We start from the raw sequence: 22,289 nt of genomic DNA, 5'->3' as shown, positions 1-22,289 counted from the left end.
TGGATATTTATAGACAAATTGAACTATGAATTTGAACTGATAGAAGTTCAGTTTTAGTAGCTACATAAATTTCATCCTTTATTCCTAATTGAGAAATTGGATTATTTTATTCTTCTACAGATAAAGGTGGCATGGGCAAGAGGGCTAGAAATGTGATTTAGAGTTCATTAATGTTCTGAACAAAGACAGTGGAATTTTACCATCTTTTTTTTGGTCTTTTTCTTTTTTACCGGTACCAGGGATCGAACTCAAGACCACACACTTGCAAGGCAGACGCTTATGCCACTGAGCTAAATCCCCAGCCCCCGAATTTTACCATCTTAAGGAAAAAGTCTTAACAGTGTTTAATGGAAGCAAGTATCTCAATATAGGGTCATTTTAGTTTCAGTTCTGAAGTTTTTTGTTTAAGGGAGGAGCTAATCTAGTGTTTTGACCTATGTGTGTTACAACTTTTGGTTTATGGCAACATAAGACAGAGTCTCAAAGTTATCTAAGTGCCTTTCATAAATTACTAGTTCTTTACCTGGGCTTCACTGTAGCTCTGCCTGCTTACTCAGTATGGCCTGATTAACTTGATTGTTCAGTCTCACTTTCTCTTCTGCTGACCTCCTTTGGCCTATGTTGGCCTGGGCATCTGACTACAGTGACAATCCTCAGTATGCCCAGTGCTATCAACAGGGGTTGTTTGAAGAGCAGAGTAGCTGTGCTGGCGAGGGCAGTAGTCAGGCATCACTGTTCCCAAGAACAGAGGTGCACAACTGTGCTTGACCTCTAGCACTGCTCAGCCTTGTGAATGCTGAGTTAGGGAACCACAGTAGGCCTGGATCACAGAACAGCAGGTGCCCTGCCTAAGCTCCAAGACTGGCTTTTTAGGTGCTCTAGAATGGGTCTTCAGGTCCTGTGACCTCAGACATTTCTTGCTAGTCCTGCACTGGGGCTCTGAACCAGTGGAATGACATCACCCTTTAAAAGCTTAAGCGCTTTTCCTCAGGAAATTTTCTTATTTTAATAAAACCTAGTATCGCAAAGTACTAGCATTGCAAACTTCTTAGCGTTTGCTCCTTTTCTTTCTTCCTGTGTGTCATAAGTTCTCTGTCATCTTGTTGGTCTCATTCACACTATCCCAGTACTGTACAGTGTGGGCAGTTGTGCTGAGCAGCCCCCTTTTTAGTGGATAAATGGGCTCTGCATTCCCCCAACTCAGTAGCACCAGAGGGAGGAGGCCAGTTTGTGCTGAGTGGGGTTTGGAAGCCCTGGTGTGGCCCAGCAGCTTGGTGAGGAACTACTTACCTGGCTCTCAAGAAGGGCTGGCGCTCTGCCAGAATACTCTTCTCATCTTCTGTGGACAGAAGCCAGGAACCTTTACCATCTGTTTTGGGAAGAGACTCAAAAGATACTTTCCTTTTTTATTAAGGTTGGCTGGATATTCACAGACCTCGTCTCAGAAGATACTCGCAAGGGCACAGTCCGATACAGTCGAAATAAGGTGAGGCTGAGACAGGAGTGCTGGCGTGGTTCTGAGTCTGGATGAATCATGCTGACTCAGGCTGCTGCTCAGCTTACAAATGCTTCCAGATCAAATTATTTTCACAACAGGCTTCTTAGTAAATTCAGGCTGGTCTTGATTCTGTCCTTAGGGCAAAGCCTCCTCATCTGCGCAGACCTGTGGGTATGGGTTACCAGTTCTTCCAGCCTTTCTGATCTGGGTGGTTTTAGAGGAGTCTTCAATGGCTAGGAATTATGTGTGTTCATTTCAATGTAGTTCACCTTTTACTGTTACCTAAAGAAGAAATAAAAGTATTTGATAGATGCCATAAAACCTGATATGCCACCTCTCTTGTCATAGGACACCTATTTTCTGAGTTCAGAAGAGTGCATCACTGCAGGAGACTTCCAAAACAAGCATCCCAACATCTGTCGGCTCTCCCCTGATGGCCATTTTGGATCCAAGTTTGTTACTGCAGTGGCCACAGGTATAAATAGGGTCAGAATAATGTAAAAACTACTGCCCTGCTAATATATTTTGTTCTTTCCAGCAGCTTTTCACCTTAACTTAGTCGTAATAGATTTTGTTAATGGACCTCTGGGAATAGAGTTCTCTTTTTGTCTTTTTTTTTTTTTTTTTTGGTATGGGGATTGAACTCATGACCTTGCGCTTGCTAGGCAGACAATTATACCATTGATCTAAATCCCTGGTCTCTTTTTGTCTTAAGGGTAAAAATTTTGAACTTACCAGCACCAGCACCATCTTGATAGGCAGCACTAGGCCATGGAAAGCACAGCAAGACTTGGGTGTGGCTGTCATATGGCCTCGTGCTTGCATTACAAATCCAGGTGAACTTGACTTGGGTCTGAGCTCAGGGTTACTGTGCCCTTTTCCTGTAATGAGAGGTGACAGTTGTCTGTGTGAGGAGTGGGACTTAATATTGCATAACCCGTATAGCCTTGAAAGGAATAGGACTGTTAGCTGGCCATAGTATTGGATGCCTATAACCCTAGTACTTGGTAGGCTGAGGCAAGAGGATTGCCTCGAGTTCAAGGCTAGCCTTAATTAAGACCCTGTCTCAACCCCCCTACCCCCCAAAAAAAGAATAGGGCTATTGTTCTAAGAAATCAGTTCTGTAAAGCTCTTTTGAGAGTGTATTCATGTATTATGTTATGTACACCCTAAAGGTATACTGTAGTACCAGCAAAAATTCAGATAGAGGACTGTAGAATTAAAAGGAATAGGAATTTGAAATTTGGAGAATTGAGTCATAAACATACACTTCATTTGGTGATATTTTGTGTTTTTCTTTGTTTTGGTTCTCTTGAGTAAACCCAGGGCCTTGTACTTGGTAGCATAGGCTATTGCTGTGCCATTAGCCTTATTTATTATTTTTTTTTTTTGTACCTGGAATCAAATTCAGGACCTTGTGCTTTCCAGGCTTGATTATATTTTAAAGTAAGCACTTGATCATGTGCAGCCCTAACTTGAGGCCCTTACAGAGACAAGAGCCCCGTTTTCCCATTTTCTTGATGCCCTTCTCTCGGTTCTGTAACAGTACCCCTGTAAGACATGCCCACTCATGAGCAGTCTGTTTGTATATGAGGAACTGGATCTGATTTCCAATACTGTAGAACCCTTGGTCACTAAGCTTTCCACTGCCAGAACTCCTCAGTCATGCTGTATGTAAGCAAGCTTGCAGTTCATTGATATAAGGTCCTTTTGAATTGACAGACAGCTTTACTTTGGAGACAGGGTCTCTCTACATTGCTCAGACTGCCCTCAAACTTGTGATCCTTCTACCTCAGCCTCCCAAATGCTGGGGGTGTAGCTCAGTGTGAAGGCCCTGGGTTCAAGCCCAGTACAAAAAAAAAAAAAAAAAGAAAACAAAATACAGAAGCTGCTCTGACATTTTCCTTTAAATGAAAATCCTTTCCTCTGATAATAAAAGTCATGCTGGCTGCCTGCACACAGCTTTGACAAGGAAGCAGAGTACAACCTGACTGTCACATGAGAGGCGCATGGGAGGAGAGGCACATGGGAGAGCTGAATGTCTGTGGGCCGGTGTCTGGGGACTGACCAATGAGTACGCTGTAGGGAGCAGGGCTTCTGTGTGGGTCTGACTTGCCGGCCCAGCCATACAAATTGTGGTTTCCTGAGATGCTCCATGGCTCTCATTCCATCTGAGCCAAGATGTGTGCACTTCTTTAGTCCTAGAGGAGTCAGCAGTGGTGGAACTGTGCATGTATGTTCTGGCAGCTTTCATAAAATAGCATTGTGAGTGACCTTCCTAAATGGGCTTTTGTCTGCGTAAGTGCTTAGGGGATGTTGAAGATAACATGGATACAGGTCACTTCTTGTGAGTGACATGTGTGGCTGTAGATTTTGTGTTGTATACATCATAAATAATAAGAGAGTGTGATCTCTCTGTCCTGGCAAGAGGCCTAACATATTCAGTTCCAGCCATGAAAGCTGGTGGTGCCCCATTGTAGAGACAGCCAGGAATATCTTCAGAAACTTCCGGAATGGGCTTCCATGGTAACCTAGCCCTTTTAATTATTGACTCCACAGGGAAAGTGTCTGTTTGGCCAAAAGTACTAGCACATTTCTAAAATTACAAGTAGTTTTAACTTGGGGACTACTACGTTCAATAGCTGAGTCACACCTCCTGTTGAGAAATCAACAGGAGGTGATAGAAATCAGCTTTTCTATGAAGTCCCTCCTTGGGACCCAGTACCTAGTGGAAGATTCTAGAAGTAGAGGAAAATACTCCATCTTCAGTCAGCCTCTTTGTGGGTCTAGGTACTAGGTAATTCTCTTTGTGCTTGGTCTTGTCATTGTCACCCTTCCTGAGGGGACATTGGCTGAAGAGTGGTTATCTATAGCACTACAGATTAACAGAGCCTCTTAGATGGTTTTGGTTTTTGGTGTTTTTGTTTTTTTTTAAACATAGTCTTACTGTGGAGTTCAGGCTGGGTTGAACTCAATTGTGTAACGCAAGCTAGCCTCGAACTTGCAGTAGTTCTGCTTCAGTCTCCTGAGTGCTGGAATTACAGGTGTGTGCTACCATGCCTGGCTTTTTTGTTTTTTTTTTCCAATAATGTCTTGTTATATAGTTGAGTTTTCCCTTGAACTGACTATGAATCCCAGTCTGGCCTCAAACACAGTGATCCACCTGCATCAGCGTCCTAAGTGCTAGGGTTATAGGCATGTACTTCCACACCCAGCTGGAGGGACTAACAGAGTTTACTCTGAGATTTTAGTCACTGTAGCTGGGACAAAGGTTTCCTAACTTCAAGTAAAATTTGCCCTCTCCCCTATGTTATGGTCCCTTGGTCAGGGGACAGGTGGAGACCTTGAGCTGCTAGAAAATACACTTCATGCGGTCCCTTTCTGGAGTCTGTTTTTGGGCAGGAAGGTGTGAGCCCTCATGTTTGTTTGTGACGCCTCTGCTGCTTGAGGTTTCTCCACAGGTAGAGCCTGAAAAGGTTCTCTGCTTATGGTCCTCTCCTGCTCCCAGAACTACACATAGCCCCTCTGGTGGGTTATGCAGGTTTGCTCGAGTCAATCAAAAGGAATTTGTGGAGTCAGGCGTGGTGGCTCACGCCTGTAATCCCAGCACTCGGGAGGCTGAGGTGGGAAGGATCGTTTGGAGTTCGAGACCAGCCTGGGTTACAAAGTGAGCTCAAGGCCACCCTGAACTGCATGACGAGACCCCATCTCAAAAAAGGACAAAAAAAAAAAAAAAGGAATTTGTGGAAGGACAGCGCATTACAGAATCAAAATCATAACTTCACACTGATGGTGATGGTGCTATCTCTGGGACTTTAGTCCTCACACAGCGCTCAGTGGTCGTGAACATTGCTTACTGAGGATCAGGTTTCGAAAGGCAAAATGGACCTCAAAGTCAACTGCAGCTCCCTTTTCTGCCGTTGCCCCTTTCCTGGTGTTGTAGTGTATCCCATGAGTAGTTCTTGACAGGCTGCTCTGTCTACACAGGCAGTGATCACAAATGGGGCGTATGCTTCTTGCAACTCCACACAGGGGAGGGTGTTTGCAGTTCATTTTAGCTAATTGCCTTTGGAGATTAGTGTTTAGAAGAATGTTGCTTTTTCTACAGTCTACAATTTTATTTTATTTTATTTTTTACCGGTACCAGGGATCGAACTCATGACCATGCGCTTGCAAGGCAGGTGCTTATGCCACTGAGCTAAGTCCCCAGCCCCTCAATTTTATAAATAACTACATGTCATTTTTTTCGCATCTTCAAAGGCCGGGCTTTTCTTTTTGTACCAATTGATTACATCTTAATGATAAATGTAAACACCAGTGTGAGTTTACGATGCCGAGACTCAAACATGAGCTGGATGCATGGCAACTTTTCTGACTCCTGCAGCTCATGAACTCAAGTTGTGGTGAAATGTCAATGTGCTGGGCCACAATGCAGGGCCGAGCCTTATGCTACTGAGATGTTAGTGTTCACCTGAGTTACGGTCAGAGTGACAGTGCTAGACACAGTGGATGGAACCTTTGGGGCCAGCTACTTGGCCTCCTGAGTTCAGACAAGATGGCAGCCTGCTTTGCCCATGTAGGGCTGACTCTGGTCCTATCCATCACCTTTTCTGACTTCTGATCATTAGGTGTGGTTTCTTGTACATGTTTGAAAGACAGACAGACTGATTTATGATGCAAATCAATAAATTATTCTGTTTTTGTCAAATGGAAAGACAGATATTGAGGGCTTTTTATTCTCTAGAGGTGTAAAACTGGACCTGGCAGTTGTCATAGTATAATCTTGTCTCTGGTGATGTTTGCCTCATGACCTCGTGTGCCCTCCAGATTTAGGAATCTGGCATAACTGGTGGGAGTGCTCCCTCTTGCAGCTGTTTATACTACTCAAGTTCCTGACTTCAAGGTTTTTATAGTGTGGAGCTTAGAGAGATGAAGGAGATTAAAGAGGGTGATGGATTAAGTATGAGTGGAGACTGAAGAGACCCCAGCTGAAGCCCACCTGTCACCTTGGCTCTATCATGGTGTCTATACCTCCTCGAGTGTGAAGTGATGCTTAGGGCCCTTACCTGATGTGATCACATAGGTGTCTGTAAGGTAGAGTCTGTTATGTGTGTAATGTGACTGCTAGGACTGTTTTTACTGAATATTGCATGTGTCTTGTTCTCCCACAGTTGGTACCTTTCCTTGTCTCCACACAGATTTATCCCTGTCCACATCCTGTTCACATCATGCACCAAAGGCAGGGCTCTCGCCTTTATACCGTGGCGGTGTTAAAATTCAGAGTGTGAATGCTTGATGGCACTCAGTACAGCTTCAACAGATGTTGGAGAATGTGTGGCATCTGGATTCCCAACTCTGACAGACATATAATGGGTGGCACCTGTATCAGATAAGGGTCAGCAGCCAGATACTTATGTCCAAGGCCACTAAATTATTCAAGGCAGATTCTTGAGTGTTTGCTTCCTTTTGGTTGGCAGGTGGGTTGCAGGCATGGACCAGTTCTGAGTGTCCTGTGGTAGATTCTCTTTGAAGTATCTCTTTCTTGCAGGTGGTCCCGACAACCAGGTCCACTTCGAAGGGTACCAAGTGTCCAATCAGTGTATGGCGTTGGTCCGCGATGAATGTCTGCTGCCGTGTAAGGATGCCCCTGAGCTTGGCTACGCCAAGGAATCCAGCAGCGAGCAGTACGTGCCTGATGTGTTTTATAAGGTAAAAAATATGGTGGTCTGAAAAACTTTGAGTCCACAGAGGACAGTGTGAACCATTCTTGGACTCTGCTAATCTTGGTGTATTTTGGCCCCAAGAGCTGCCTGCCTGCCATGGCGGTTTAGTCCCTCTGTGGATTGGACACGTCAGACTCCTTTGTGGGAGTTGTTATTAGCTACCCAGAATTCTGTGGTGTTGGGGTGTAAACTAGGAATAGAACTATGATGTACTTGCTTGATACCAAATTAGGCCTCTATAACCAGACAATTTTTACTCTCTAAAGATGAGAAGTCTACTGGCTATGGTGGCTCATGCCTGTATTTCCAGCACTAGGGAGGTTGAGGCAGGAGGAGCACCATAAGTTTGAGGCCAGTCTGGGCTACACAGTGAATTCAAAGCCAGCTATGTAGTGAGTCTGTGTCTCAAAAGGAAAAAAGAGAAGACTGAAAGATGTTTGGGACTGTGTTTTTGGTTTGTTTGTTTTTATTTTGTTGAGACAAGATTTCACTGTATGATTCAGGCTGGCCTTGAACTCAATGTGTAGCCCAGACTGGCCTCCCATTCATGGTGATTCTCCTGCCGTGGTCTCCTGACTGATGGGACTGCAGGTGTAGGCCACCATGCCCGGCCTGGTATTGATGTAGAATTCTGCCTGTCCATAGTCATTCGTTTCCTTCTGGTTGTTCCCTCACCTTTGAGGACTCTCATGCACATATGTGTGACTTCGTGAAGCTGTCCCACCATTCACTGTGTTTGTTGGATGTCAAATTTTTCCCTTTTGTGTTTCGTTTTGGGTAGTTTCTATTTTTCCTTCATTTATCTTTATGCCTGCAGTGTGTGATCTGTCTGATCTGCTCTTCCTCTAGAGAATTTCTCCTTCAGACATTGCAGTTTTCATTTCTAGTCACTTTTGTTTCCACTTAATCTTCTGAACATAGAAGATACAGTTTTAAGGACAGTTTCAATGTTTTTGTCCACAGATTCTGGCATTTTGAAGGCATGTTGACTGATCTTTGTCAGGCCTGCATAGGGACTGCATTCTAGGTCCCTGTGTCCTGTCTTTTGCCCTTGTCTGTATGTCCTGTGGACCTTTGTCTTTCCTTTTCACAGGATTGATTACTGTGTGCAGTGAGTGAGTGACTTTAGCAGAAACTAGCCAATCTGCATTGCGTTTTCCCCATCTCTGGAATGGGGTTCTCCCAGGGTTTCTGCTGAGAACCGAGGTGGTCTTGGTGAGGAGAAAACCCACAAAGGCTTTGTTGTCTTGGTCTGCAAAGGTTGGAGGAGCCATTTGATTGTCAGAAGTTGGTTTGGCTCCTGCCTCATACAGCTCAAATAGGTGGGCATCCTACCCTGGGCACCTTAAGGTGTTATTGACGTCTCACAGATTGGCTGGGTGCCTAAAGTCCTTGTGTCTCCAGCCTCGTTCCTTTAATTTATGTGGACCCATGGTCTCCTGGGCCCTCCTCTCCTATGAGACTTTGCAAGAGGAAAGAGAGGGCTTTGGTCTCAGTATTGCTGGAGCACCCCCTCCCTGCACTCCCTGAGCAAGCTTGGCCATTTTCTCTGTGAAGGTTTCTTGTGACCCAAGCCTCTGAGATCACAGGAGCTTAACTGTGCCCTCTACTGCCTTCCACCCAGACTCAGAAGTAAGCCTCTCCCCTTTGTGTTTTTTCCTTCAGATTCATTTATCTGAAGTAGCATTTATCTGGGCAGACTAGGCTGACAGTAAGTCCAGTTCTTAGCCATTTGGAAGGTCAGTTGTCTGAGCACCATTTATGAGGAAGCTTTCTTCCTGCCAGTCTCAGTGCCTCTGGTGTCCTCACTGGTCTATCACATCAGAGTCTATGGACTCTGTTCTGTTCCAATGACTAGTTTTCCTCTGTCAAAATCTGCACTGTCCTGTCTTGATGACTGGCTCTGTGGTTACTCTGCAGACCTGATCCTACTGCCCCTCTTTACTTCTCAGCAGTAGCCAGCCATCCTCAGCCTGTGTGAATTTGAGAATCAGCCTTTCAGGTGGCACCGAAACAGATCTGTCTCCTTCGGGTTTCACTGGCCCCTGCACATGGTGAAGGGCTGCCTTTGTACTTTCTTCTGTCTAACAGAAGGCTTTAGGGTTTCTTCATGAAAGTCTTGCTCCTTGTCATTTGTTAGATTATTCTTAGGTTTTGTGTGTGTGTGTGTGTGTGTGTGTGTGAGAGAGAGAGAGAGAGAGAGAGAGAGAGAGAGAGGAGGGAGGGAGGAAGAGAGGGAGAGGGGAGGGAGGGGGAGAGAAAGAGATAATACTAGGAGATTGAACCAAGAACCTTCACACTAGCTATGACTCCTGCCCATGTATATGTCTTTGTTTTGTTTTTTGGTTTTTTTTTTTTTACTTGAGACAGAATCTCATTAAATTAGCCTCAAATTCATGATTCTCCTACCGTAGTCTCCCAGAGTACTAGGATTACAGGCATGTGCCTCCATACCTGGCAGTATATATATAAAAATAGCATTTACCTGGCAAGACATGTGCTTTTTTATTTCTGTACCTCACTGTACATTTCTTACACTTAAGAACTAAAGCCCAGGGGCTGGGGATTTAGCTCAGCGGCATAAGCGCCTGCCTTGCAAGCAGGCAGTCGTGAGTTCGATCGCCGGTACCGATAAAAACGAAAAAGACAAAAAAAAAAAAAAAAAAAAAAGAACTAAAGCCCGTTGTTATGAAGTGTTGGTATTTCCAGTCATCCTGTTGCTTTTGTTGAGTGCTCATCTGCCCTTGTAGTAATAATCGGTAAGAAAGGCCTCTCAAATTGTTTATAACTGTATAGGCTTTAACACTTGTTTATCATGCGTTTCCGGAAAATGTCAGCAGTCTCAATAAAAAGAACTATAAAAGTAGGTAAACATTTGAGTAATCCTTTTAGTCTTCCTATGGACTTTGTGGTGAATTTAAAGTCTGCCTGTAAAAGAGACCTGCACCAATATTTACCTGAGACTGATGTTTGATGAACATCAGTGTCATGGTGTCATCTGCTGGTCATAAAATTGGAGACAATCTGGCAGTTCAGTCACAGGGGACGTTAAATTATGTTGTGTCTGCACCAGAAAGATCTGGGTGAACACTAAAGGCCTGCCTTAGCCAGTCAGTTACTTACAGGTATGGGCTTCAGCTGAGAGTATGAAATTTAACATTGGACCTCTGTGTGTACACACATTTCCATGTGGAGTTCTATGTGGAAGGTATGTGGGAAGCCTGCATAGACTAGGGAAGGTGCTTGTGTGTACTCCTACTCTCCATCCTGCATAGCCAGGGAAGTAAGAAGTAAGCATTGATAGAGGAAGAGCAATGAGCACAGAGACACTGGCGTTGAAGGCGCATGGAGGCCTGGATGTGTACTGCGTGTGTGCACTCTCAGGAAGCCGCAGCTGTCCACAGAGCTAGTGTAGAGGAGTGAGGGCTACTGCCAGTTATATCCTGGATGGCGGGTAGAGGGTGGGAGCGCCCCCTTCTGTCTTTGTGTGCTGCCTTCCCTCCATTGAATGTCTTGCCATTGGGAGCTGGCTGTACATTTTATTTTCATTGTGGATGAAAAAAACAGGAGAAGGACATATTTGATGATAACCACCATTTGCATTTATCATAGTTCTTTTTATTGCCTGTTCTGTTCTGTTCTTTTCTGTTCTGTTGAGACAGAGTTTGTAGTTCACGCTGGCCTAGAACATGTAGCCCAAGCTGGCCTCAAGCTAGTAGTGATCCTCTTGCCTTAGCCTCTCAAGTTCTGGGATTATAGGCATGCTTCTGTTCTTTGAATTAAAAAAAAAAAAAGCAGGATGATAAATAGCCAAATTGGAATTAATTTAATTATGTTGATGCTGCTTCAGTGTTTTTGGGTTTTTGTTACAAACTGGCCACCCTCACAAGTCTTATATCCTCAAAGCAAAATTCCTAGACAAGAAGCTTCTATATTTTTTGTTTCTCTTTAATTTTTTTTCTTTTTTCTTTTTTGAGAATTGAACCCAGGGACTTTGAGCTACTGAGCTGCATACCTCTAGCCCTTTTTTTAATTTATTTTTATTTATTTATTGTTTTTTGTCTTTTTGAGACAAGGTCTCACCGTGCAGTTCAAGCTGGCCTTAAGCTCATTTTGTAGCCCAGGCTGGTCTTGAACTTGCAACAATCCTCCTGCCTCAGACTCCCAAGTGCTAGGATTACAGGTGTGCACCACCATGCCCAGCTTCTTTTTTATTTTTTTGAGATAGAATCTTGCAAAGTTATCCAGGCTTTCTTTGAATTTACTTACTCTCTCAGCCTTCTGGGTGCTGGGATTATAGGTGTTCAGTTTAGTTTATATGTTAATATATTTTTAAATTTTTATATTTTGTATATTTGTACACTTGATCTTAGCCAAAAGACTGATGAGTAGTATTTTTTTATTGGGAAGACTGTAAATAGATTGCAGCTCTAAGTGCATACATAGGTATGTATGTTACATGTTGGTGACATGGCTGCTCTGGTGGCCCACATGAGCAGATTTAATATGGCAAACAGTGCTGCCAGAGGAGACTCCTGACCCTGGACAGCCTACTTGGGTGTCTGTGTGTTTGGACAGGGAGGCTGCTGCTGTGGATCCTGGTAGTCTGCTGGTGGTAGATGGAATCTGACCAAGGCGCTGTAGGCTCATTGAGTACAGACCCCCTGTCCACACTGAGACCAGACTTGCACATCCTGGCATGCAGCATTTGACTGGCTCCTGTGTTTTTCTTTAAGGACAGTGTAGTTAGATCCTTAGGCCATTCATGTGACTTCTCAGGAAGGCAAAATTCAGTCTAATGTCCTCTATGTGTGCTGTACCCTAAGTCCCAAAATTCCAAGTGTATGTCTATAACAGGGACAAAGCTTCCCCTTTTCCTTCACTTTTTCCTTTTGACCCCTGGGTTCCTCTACTTCAAGGCCCTGTGTGTTAAACAGTGCACAGACAAACTGTCATGCCATGTCTTACCATTTTTAGTGGCTCCAACCCTGGACAGGTCTACACAGCCCTCAGGATCCACTACAAGCCCCAGCTGGGACTCCTGAATTGCAGTACCAAAGAATTATCCCCCATGAAGGTGTGTGCTGACTCTGTCACTGTTTTGCATGCTTGGCAACACAATGGTGTCTGGGTGGCTCCCATGTGTTCTTTCTGCTGAGGAGTCTGTCTGGAGTCTGTTCCCGCATACCTCAAGACTGTGTCCTCCCCAGGCACCTCAGGGATATGGTCTCGGGTCACCATGCAGTGCATAGTGCAGCCCCCTGTGTTGGGGGCAGGTCTGAGATGTTCCTGTGACACTTATTCTTGTGCCAGAGGTCTTATAAAAGACCCTTCTGCACACAGAGATTCTGAAACTTCTGGAGCTTTACTCTGTGAGTTCCCGGGGTATGAGGTTGAGGCTGTCCATTGGGAACATGCACGCTCGTGCCTTGGTTTCACTCCATGTTCTTCTGACTGCTGACTCTGTTGGGAGGGTGCACTGCCTTCCCACAGAGGCTTCTGTGAGTTTCACGTGGCCAGGGAGCGGGTGGCCTCTGGGCTGCTTCTGGAGGAAGTCCAGTGCCTCCTACAGTTTCCATCCTCCAGCCAGAGTCTGGAGCAGAAAGTGCTGCAGACCTCTGGGGCAGTCTTACTGGTTGATGGACTTGAGACAAGCACCTAAGAATAAGTGACAGATGCCCTTAATTTAACAGGGGCTTTTAGTTCCGTTACTGTAGCTGATTACTTTGTTGGTTTTTAAAACATTTGTTTCCATCTCCTTAAGTGATAATCTTTGGCTTCAATGGAGATAAACTGGCAGCCCCAAGAGCTTGGTGATGTCCAGCCCAGGAGTCTGTGTGTATTTTGCAGCTCTGTGTAGCATCTTTCCCAGTCTCGCTCTCTGCACTGTGGCCTCCAGAGGCTGTGAAGCTCCAGCATGGTATAGATGGTATTCATAGGACCTTCCGCACTGACCACAGGTAGCTGAGCTGACTGCCTCCCCTTGTCTCCCTCTGGAGAGCCCTGTGTGCAGGTCATGGTTTGCTGATGTTCTGCTCTATACACAGCAGTGAAGCAGACGTTTCCTTTGGGCTTCAGGCTGTGTTTCCATGCGGCACTTGACAGCACAGACCTTGCCTTATTTTGTAAATGGGCTCTTGGCATTCTTTCATCTGTGTTGGAAGCACCCAAGAACTAGCAGTCACTGTTTGGGAAGTGCCAGAAAAGATGGGGCTGTCTGTACTACGGAAACTGCTGTCGCAAGTGGGGGCTGCTGTCAGCTAAGTGGGACAGGCTGACAGTCAGGATGAAGTCAGAGGTAGACCTTGAGTACGGTGGAAGAAGTGTTGGCTCTTGTGTAGATGGTTTCAGACACAGCAGCCCAGCATGGAATAAGGTGGCTGTTGTTGCTGGAGCAAACATGGAGAAGGTTAAGTAAGAGAATGTGGACAGAGCCAGCAACCATGCTGAGGGTGTGACAGTGGGAGTAGATGAAGTAGAAGAGGCAGGACAGCAGTACTAACTATTAGGGATAGCTCAGGCTCTCTGCTATGGGCTGGAGGAAATGGTCTGTGTCTAGGTAAGATGGAGGTTAAGGTAGGGTTTCCCGATGCTGACTGTGCAGAATGAGTGTGAAAACAGGCAGGAGGGCTCCAAGACTTTATGACTGGAAGCTTGGGAGCCTTGGCAGTATTAATGCACATGACTCCGTGGCCCTGATGGAGAGCATTGCTCAGGACAGTGAGGGGCTGAGTCTGTGAACTTGGAGGCAGGGTGTGGAGTCGATGCTTAAGATCACTGGCCTGGACCACACACTCAGAGAGTGGGAATAAAGGGCAGATCTGAGCCTCCGTCATGGCATGGCAAGTTCATCCTGGAGACAAGCGACACACGTGTTCCCTGCTGGAGCCAGGAAGCAGTGCTCAATGTGAGGACCAGAGCTTCTCCAGGAGAACCAACTGCTCAAAAAAGCAACTCGCATTGTGGGAGAACCCACAATGCCTCAACTCCTCAATACAATAGCGTCTCCTTCTCCACATCTCTATTTAAGCTGGCAACTTTCCTCAGGTGAAACATCTACACTCAATACCATGGTGATTTAATTCCACTGGTGTTGACTACCAGTTTTTACTATATAATAGATGATTTATCATTTTCTGCATTCGTTGGTAATGTTTTATTAACTTTTTGTCATATGTTGCACATACATGTCAGGTTTTCCTTTTCTTTGTAATTTTTACATAGAAGAGCTATTTTCTGACTTCAGATGCTTTCATCTTTTTTCATTATTATTTTTCTTTATCATCATATGTTCAAAATAATTCTTTACTCCCAAACTGCTTATTTACCTAAATACTGTTTTTTATATTAAAGAGAATAAAACAAAACAAAACAGATCAGAACAAAACAATACAAGCAACACAGGACTTCAAAATAAGACAACAAAAAATCAGCAGTGTCTACCATATTGTCTCTTGTTTTCTTTGAAACAGTTGTCCCAAATACTGTTTTGATGCTTAACATTCATTAACCATTTTATGTATTGTATTGATACAAGGTAAGAATCTAATTTTAGGTGTTTGTCTAGCTGATCTGACACTACATTTACCCTAGACCAAGCTATTCATGTCCCCTTATATCTTTTTTTGGTGCCAGGGATCAAACTCACAACCTCACGTGTGCAAGCAAGCACTTACACTACTGAGCTAAACCCTCGGCCCTGTCTCCTTATATTTAACACGATAGCATAGTCCCTGAAGTCTCTGGCTGTAGTTTTATTTTCTGGCCATAGGTGAGCTGCCAGGACTAGGATCTGTGGTTTGAGTTTCCATACAGTACTGGTGTGAAGTGCAGAGTATGGGGTAGTTCAGTACCTTAGCTCTCAGTATGGATGAGCTTGTTGTAGTTATCCTGGATATCTTTTGTCATCAAACGTTGAGCACAACAGTAGTGTCTGTGATGTGTATGATTGTGAAGATCAAGAAGGCCTGCCCATAGTGGTCCAACCTAGACCAGGCACAGCAAGTGCCTAAGAAATGCCAGCTGTTGCTTCCATTTGCGTCTCTGTGCTCTGAGAACTTGTCAGATGAAGTACTGGTGTGATTTGTCCCTTACTTCTAATTCTCAACAGACAAGCAGCACACTCTAAGAGTTTGGCCCACTGTCTCCAAAGCAAGGTGATACCAGCCAGAGTTGCTGCTGTCACAGCACAAGCCTATGTGTACAGGATTCACAAAGACTCCCACCCCTGCATTTTTCTCGATGTCAGGACCATAGCGCTGCTGTTTCCAGACATGGCCTATGGCATATAGTGAGGCATCGGGGACTGTGGTTTCTGGCTCTCCTGGTGTCTCACTCGAGGTAGAAATAAAACTGCTGACACTTTGGCGGCTGCCAGACTTAGAATTAAGATGTCTTTCTCCTAGTGCATTCCATCTGACATTTGCTAAAACCCATAAAAAGTAATTGGCTTTAAAAATGGTATGTAGGGATAGGGATTGGCTGGCAAGAACATTTGAGTGAAGGCATGGGGGAGAGATAGAAGTTACCTGTTTTTTCCCTCAGGGAAGAAAGGGGGATATAACACCTTTATTTTCTTGGGGAATGGAAATGTACAGTTGGGTAGTTAAATTTGAACACGATTAGCATGACACAAAAAAAGAGAGGGGCATTTAACAAGAAAATTCCCTAGAGGGGAAGATTAAAGAGAACAGGTGCTAGAAAAATGTTTCTGCATATTAGAGCTTAATTAGATTTGAAGATGAATTCCAGATGGGCTAATTATGTGTGAGTTGTTGCAGGTTATTTCTTGTAGGGGCAAGCATGTATTTTTGGAAATGGTGATTTAGTTTGATTGGCTTGATTCCTGCCTCCTATTTTATCTCCTTCATCAAGAAATCACCTCCTCTAAGGCCATGGCACCCTACTCGGCAGTTCCAATCTTTGGGACCTTTGTTGCAGCTGGCAGAGCCATAGGCTGTCCTGACTGCGTGGCTACCTGTATGGCAAAGGACAGGTGACCCTTACCATGTGGGACAGAGAGTTGTTTCAGTGTCAGGAGAGGCAAGCAATGGAACTGTGCCTGCAAGGACATGGCATTTGCCACAGAGGGCACAGGAAAGCGGAACCTAAGCAAGAGTTTCTGTCTACCTGGCTAGTTAAGTATATGTGGACCGTTTCCTTTGTGGGGTAAGGGCCGGTCTCATCATGGTACTTCACGTGTCACATAGAGACAAGGAGGAGACTGGTAAACAGAGACATATTTGAGACCTGAAATTTAAAACAAGGAACAGGACTATTTGGACTCATTGATGTTCCACTGGCGTGACAGTAGCGTGACAGTTGTCTGAGAGGTTAGCACAGCTCTCTGCCCAGATGATGTGGATGTGCTGGCAACCAGTTCAGGTCTGGGAGGTTCAGTGAATGTCAACTTTTATGTAAGGGCCTGTAATTGGAAATTATGGATGTATAATTTATATATGGCTCAATGATTTATATAATGTTAAGTGATGATTTAGATAGGAAATATAGCCCTTCCTGTAGAATCTTTAATGAATGGTGTTGGTTCTGATGAATTTATTTCTAGGGCACTGTTGGAACTCAGCATGTTTGACATAAATCAGATCTAATTGTCATTTTATGATTAATGAACATATGCTGGCCGTTTCTCCCCGTAATTAAACTTTATGTTCTGTGCATCTGACAAAGCAAAACAAGTTTAGACTTTGACAGATTGGCGAAGGGGTTCCCACGCCTGTGTGTTTGTGTGTGCACTCGCTCGTCTGTGCACGCCTTTGTCAGTGCATAGCACTAACTTCCTGTAACCAAGTCAGCAGAGGCTTCCATGATGTTCCTAAGGTTAGTAGTCGGACTGTGAGACTTGGAGTGGCTTCAGAGGTGGGCAGGCACAGGTCCAGCTGGAGTGGGGAGCGTGGCTCAGCGGCTGAGCTGAAGCACCTACCTCTGTGGAGGCTCTCAGTGGCCTGATTACACTGCTGTTCTGCCCTACAGAGCTCTAAGCTATAAGAATGATGCCAGATGGATTGGTTGCAAAAGTATACATTTTCCTTTTTGCTTTTTATGCACTTCAACAAGGATTTTAATATAAAAGGTGAGATGTTGCCAGGCGTGGTGGTGCATGCCTGTGATCCCAGCACTCGGGAGGCTGAGGCAGAAGAATCTCCACCAGTTGGAGGTCAGCCCGGACGACATAGTGAGTCAGGGATAGCCTGAACTGCATTACAGGACCTTGTTGTAAATAAGTGAAATAAAAAAGTAAGAAGTGAGATGTTTGTGGAAGGAACATTATGTCACTGGTCATCTTCACTCAGTGGCCATTCACCTTTGATTATTTCAGGATATAGACAAGTTCGGCAACGAGATCACACAGCTGGCCCGGCCCCTGCCAGTGGAGTATCTGATCATAGATGTAAGTGCTTCCCACACTCGCCCTGCACAAGCTGCCCTAGGTGCTTTGGAAGTCCAAGCCTCTGAGTGGAGGTCATTCCCAAGGAAGCCAGTGATCCTGGAGCTACACCTTCGGCCCCATGTGGGGCGGGAGATGTGTATGGCAGCGTTGAGACCCCAGTGGAACATTCATGGTTCTTTGGGGTTTTGTTTTGCTTTTTCTACCCTTCTCTCTCTTTGAGAAACTTTATTTGTTTGTTTTAAAGACAACAAAACAAAATCTCAAATCAAGATGATTAGAGGATAACAATGGTTAATACATTGCATTATCTTTAAATTAGCTACTCAGAGTACAAGATATCTGCATTTAATTGTCCAAACAATGTTAGCATAAAACTTTGTTTTCAATGAACTAAGAGATACTAGCAATTTAACTATTTTAATTATCTTTTATATACATAATTATTTCTTTTAGCTTCTCACACCAAGGAGATGCAGTATTTACACATATGCATCTGGTTTATTTCACTTGTGAGTTTGGTCTGTAGTTACATCTGTTTACCTATAAAAGTTTCAAATTTATCCTTCTTTATGGCTGAATAGTACTCTATTGTATAAAAATACCAAATCTTTTTTATCTTTTCTTTGGTTGATGAGCTTTTAGATTGTTTAAGAAATTGATTTATGTATGTATTTATTTATTTATTTATTCATTTTCTCCAATCTGATTTTTGTGGGGGTGTACGGGGATTAAACTCATAGCCTCAAGTCACAACCTCACACTTGCCAGGCAGGCACTTGCATCTCTGAGCTAAATCCTCAGTCTGTTGGTACATTTTAAATATTAATAATGATCACATTCATCATAGAGATTCTGTACCTATATATGATATAATTTGATTCTCATGTTTTCCATTCCCCTCTCCTCCCTTCCACTTCTCCTCCCCTCCCCATTTACAAAAACCTTGTTGCTATTTTTTTCATTTTTCTGGTGTTTTTTTTTTTTCCCTTTTCCTTTCTTTTCACCACCCCCACCTTCCTTTTCACCACCCCCACCTTCCTTGTTCCCCTTCCAGTTTGAGCATTTTCTTCCTATTTCACAATACCTATTACTCATTTCTTTTAGTTTCAGGTTTTTCTATCCTTGAAAACAACTTAGGGATTAGATTTCCCCATATCGAAGTACAGAGGACTCTGCCTGTGTGACCCAGGGGTCTCTGAAGGCGGCAAGCGTGGGTTGCTTGGGGACTGAGTCCTGAGGGTGTGCCAGAGACTTGCCACACACTCTGGGCTTGGGTAAGGCTGCATGCTCCCGGCCATGCATAGATGCTGCACAGCCAGACCACAGCTGCGATACCAGAGTGTGTCTGTGACTTGGTGTCATTTAAAGTGAGGATTGACGTGGTTTCTTGGGTGGAGCTCCAGGGGCCAATACAAGTGACTCTGCTGCTGTATTTCCCCATATCTCTTCTCCTTGCTGGGGGCATCTCATGGTCACAAAGATGTGACCAAGCAATTGGCCACAGGGCAGTAGGTGCCACAGGATAAAACCTGGTATCACTGCTTGTATAAGTTCTGTCCACAGAAGCATAAGTGGCTAATTTCCTATGCTACTGTTGTGCTGGGATCCATTCAGGCTACATTTCAGCTCAGGACAGGCATGGATTCAGGCTGTAAAATATCATTGCTTTTGGAGCAGTGAATCCCTTGAGCCAAGCCCATTGATGCTCTATTCCAATTGACAGCTCCTGAGAATGTATTTATTGCCTAGGCTATAAAGGCATCTGTTTTTTAGACTACCTAGGGTGTAATTAAGATGAAAACAGATTGATGGACCACACACTTAGGAGGTGTCTACATGATTTAGCTGCTTCCTCACCCCCTTCCTTCTGTGGGAAGTGCAGTTCTTGCTGCAGTGTGCCCTTTAGCTGTGCTTAGCTGCTGGGAGAGGATTCTGCCCTGGGACCCCAAGTTCTCTATCCCTTTAGAAGTAAGATGCGGGGGGTTCCTTGAGAGCAGTTACCCACAGAAATGGATTTGGCTCCTTGCCTATCCCCAGAGGGCCTGGGTATAGGCCTGGGCCAGGTCCAGCTGCTGTGCTGCTGCTGGGGGGTGGGGTGGGATATATGATAAAACCCAGACCCTTGTGTTTGCTAGGCAAGTGCTCTACTACTGAACTATATTCCCAGCCCTTTTGTAAATTTTAATTTTGAGACATGATTTTGCTGACTTGCACAGGCTGGCCTTAAATTTGTGACCCTGCTGCCTCAGCTGAAATTACAAGTGGCTGCTGCTCTTGAAACTAAGGCTAAGGGCAGCTGTTTCAGGCAGGGAAAGTACAAACCAGTGTTTCCTGGGCTTCTATGGTGGTATTGGAGCACTGTCTTAATTCTTGACTCCAAGACGGACAAGGTAGGGAGAGGGCTTAGGTACAAGACAAAGGAGTTGGACCCTTGAGGTAGTCACTGAGGCCCTGTGGACTTTGATTCTGGCACTCCCTGGGAGCCCCTGGAAGGACTAGCATTTAAATGTCTCGCCTCGTTGGCTAGTTTGCTTGCTGTTGTATGTTCTTCAGTTGCCCCACCACTCCTGCTCCCGTCTTCCCCAAAGGAAAGCCCAGGTAGTCCCAGGATTTTGTCTCTGTAGTATGGACACACAGCACACACACTCCTATCTTTACAGCCACAACTATAACCAGGACTGAGTGCCCTGCATGCCAGCCCTGCACTGGGCACCTCCCTGTAAGAGCCACTCCTGTCACCTGGGTCTCCCAGGTGAGCAGATGAGGCCAAACAGCCAGCACTTGTCACTCTGGCCCAAGTCCTCCCTGTGGCCCTGCTGCTGCACAGGCTGCATGTGAAGGACCACCTGGCCTCCTTCAGTTCATCTTTCCAGAGCGCTGACACTGGCATGCTGACTGCAGAAACAACTCGCTACCTTTGCTGATGCAGAAAACAGACCAGAGCAATGTCTCATTCTTTAGAAGTAGTCCCTTAGGAGCCACAGTGGTACCCTAAATCTGAAAGGGGTCTGACCTGCCCTGCTAGTGTCACTTGCAGAGGAAAGCTGCGTTAGCCACAGGTGGTTGATAACTCATACTTGGGCACTTTTGTGGGCTGGGGCATCTGCTGAGAGGAATAAAATCTGTGTCTGTATTGATTTCTTCACATTCACCACTGTCCTTGTAGCTTCTATTGATTATGTGTTAGGTCTGAAGTGCCCTCTACTGTTCCTAAACCATAACCATGTTGGAGCCAAACAAAGGATTTGGCTACCTTTGATGGAAGCTCCCAACTCCAGGTCACCCTTCTTTGAGGGAGAAGGAGGCCTGCAGTTCTTATCCTGGGCTGCAAAACCTGTGCACGGCCTCTGCAAGCAGCTTTCCAGCAGCCTGTTGGAATCGCTCTGCCTGGCAGCTGACTCCACACAAACTTCCCAGCCCAGGGATGTGAACTCTGACCTCCTCCCTGCTCCATTCCCTTCCAGTAGTGCTGTTGGCTTGGCCAGGGACAAGGCAGCCCTCTGCTGCCTGTGGCAAAGTGTAACGGTCTAAGACTCCAACGTTCCCATCATGCAGCCGGAGGCTGCAGGGGCTGTGCATAGTGCTAGGAGCTGCCCAGATGTGTGTGCTGTGACAACTAGATTCTTCAGCTTGTTTCCCGTTCTCACAGCTTCAGATGTTCCATTTGGGGACAACAGTAATAGTTAAGTGATCCTTTCATTATGGAGCTTGTAGAACTCTGAGAATCCCTGTGTGTGTAACCCTGTAGTATTTGCCAGGGCTACTTGGGTGAACTTGAATATATCCACACTGTTTTCGCAAAGTTTATCTTGATTGTGTTTTTCTTCATTAGATCACAACAACCTTCCCCAAGGATCCAGTTTATACTTTTTCTATTTCGCAAAATCCATTTCCTATTGAAAACCGGGATGTACTGGGTGAGACACAGGTAAGCTCTTCAATCTTGTTTTCCCAGAAATTGCCACATTTCAAAACTCGCATCATTTTTCTTGCAGCAAGCCCCATGAGACCCTTTTTGGGAGCACTGTCGATCACCTGGGTATCTCTCCTGTCTAGGTGGATAGATGACTGCAGTATAAGTTCTTGGCCTACAGTCTTGCCTAAAGTATCATTCTCAGTTGACTGCTTATTTTTTCTAAAATTTATTATTAGTCACTTTGTATCTTCTACCAACAATCTTTCCATGGTTGGTTTGTTAATAGATGTATATTCTGTGGAGTTGAGCAGTGGAGACTGTCTCACTTCCTTGTTGCTGTGCCCCCCTCCCCCCACTGCATTCCGTGGCTGCTCCACCTCCACCAGGGCTAGGGGCCTCACTATAGCGTGATGTGGTACCAGAGGGCTCGTGGCTTAGCTGTTCTCACCAGCAGGTCAGGCCTAGCTGGGGTTGCCGTTACTGCCTGAGCACATAGGCAGTCTGGGTTCCACCTCCTCCTAGATGACAGCTTCGCTTAACTGAGGAATTCCTGTGAATAAGGTTTTCTTCTGGTGTGGTTTATTGGTAAAGCCTCTTTGGTACTCCCAATTCCTTACTCCTGTCTTCCAGGGGACCTGGGGTGCTTGTCAGAAGGAAAGGGAGCCCTTTTGAGGCTCTCATGTTTAATGCTGTTGGGACATACACAGAGCCATGACTGCCTTGCCTGTTCCACCTCCTCACTCT

The 22,289-nt window shown here is 45.0% G+C and overlaps 1 protein-coding gene across 2 annotated transcripts in view; it reads left to right on the top strand.

Annotated features, from left to right (window-relative positions):
- Nploc4 (NPL4 homolog, ubiquitin recognition factor) overlaps positions 1 to 22,289 on the top strand; it is a 59,576-nt gene that overhangs the window by 30,859 nt on the left and 6,428 nt on the right. Inside the window, exons 10-14 of one of the 2 annotated variants that reach the window (XM_003464895.4) lie at positions 1,415 to 1,486; positions 1,847 to 1,973; positions 7,047 to 7,207; positions 17,558 to 17,629; positions 21,462 to 21,557. In XM_003464895.4, the coding sequence (XP_003464943.2) occupies positions 1,415 to 1,486; positions 1,847 to 1,973; positions 7,047 to 7,207; positions 17,558 to 17,629; positions 21,462 to 21,557 (528 nt within the window). The remainder of the gene's footprint in view (positions 1 to 1,414; positions 1,487 to 1,846; positions 1,974 to 7,046; positions 7,208 to 17,557; positions 17,630 to 21,461; positions 21,558 to 22,289) is intronic. The other variant, XM_005001441.3, reaches the window with a different exon arrangement.

Source organism: Cavia porcellus, unplaced genomic scaffold, assembly GCF_034190915.1.
Source record: "Cavia porcellus strain 051 isolate PalLab524CR breed Dunkin Hartley unplaced genomic scaffold, mCavPor4.1 scaffold_32, whole genome shotgun sequence".
Taxonomy (NCBI): Eukaryota; Metazoa; Chordata; class Mammalia; order Rodentia; family Caviidae; genus Cavia; species Cavia porcellus.
The sequence above is the reverse complement of the archived record's forward strand: the minus strand, read 5'-3'. Positions and strand labels throughout refer to the sequence as shown.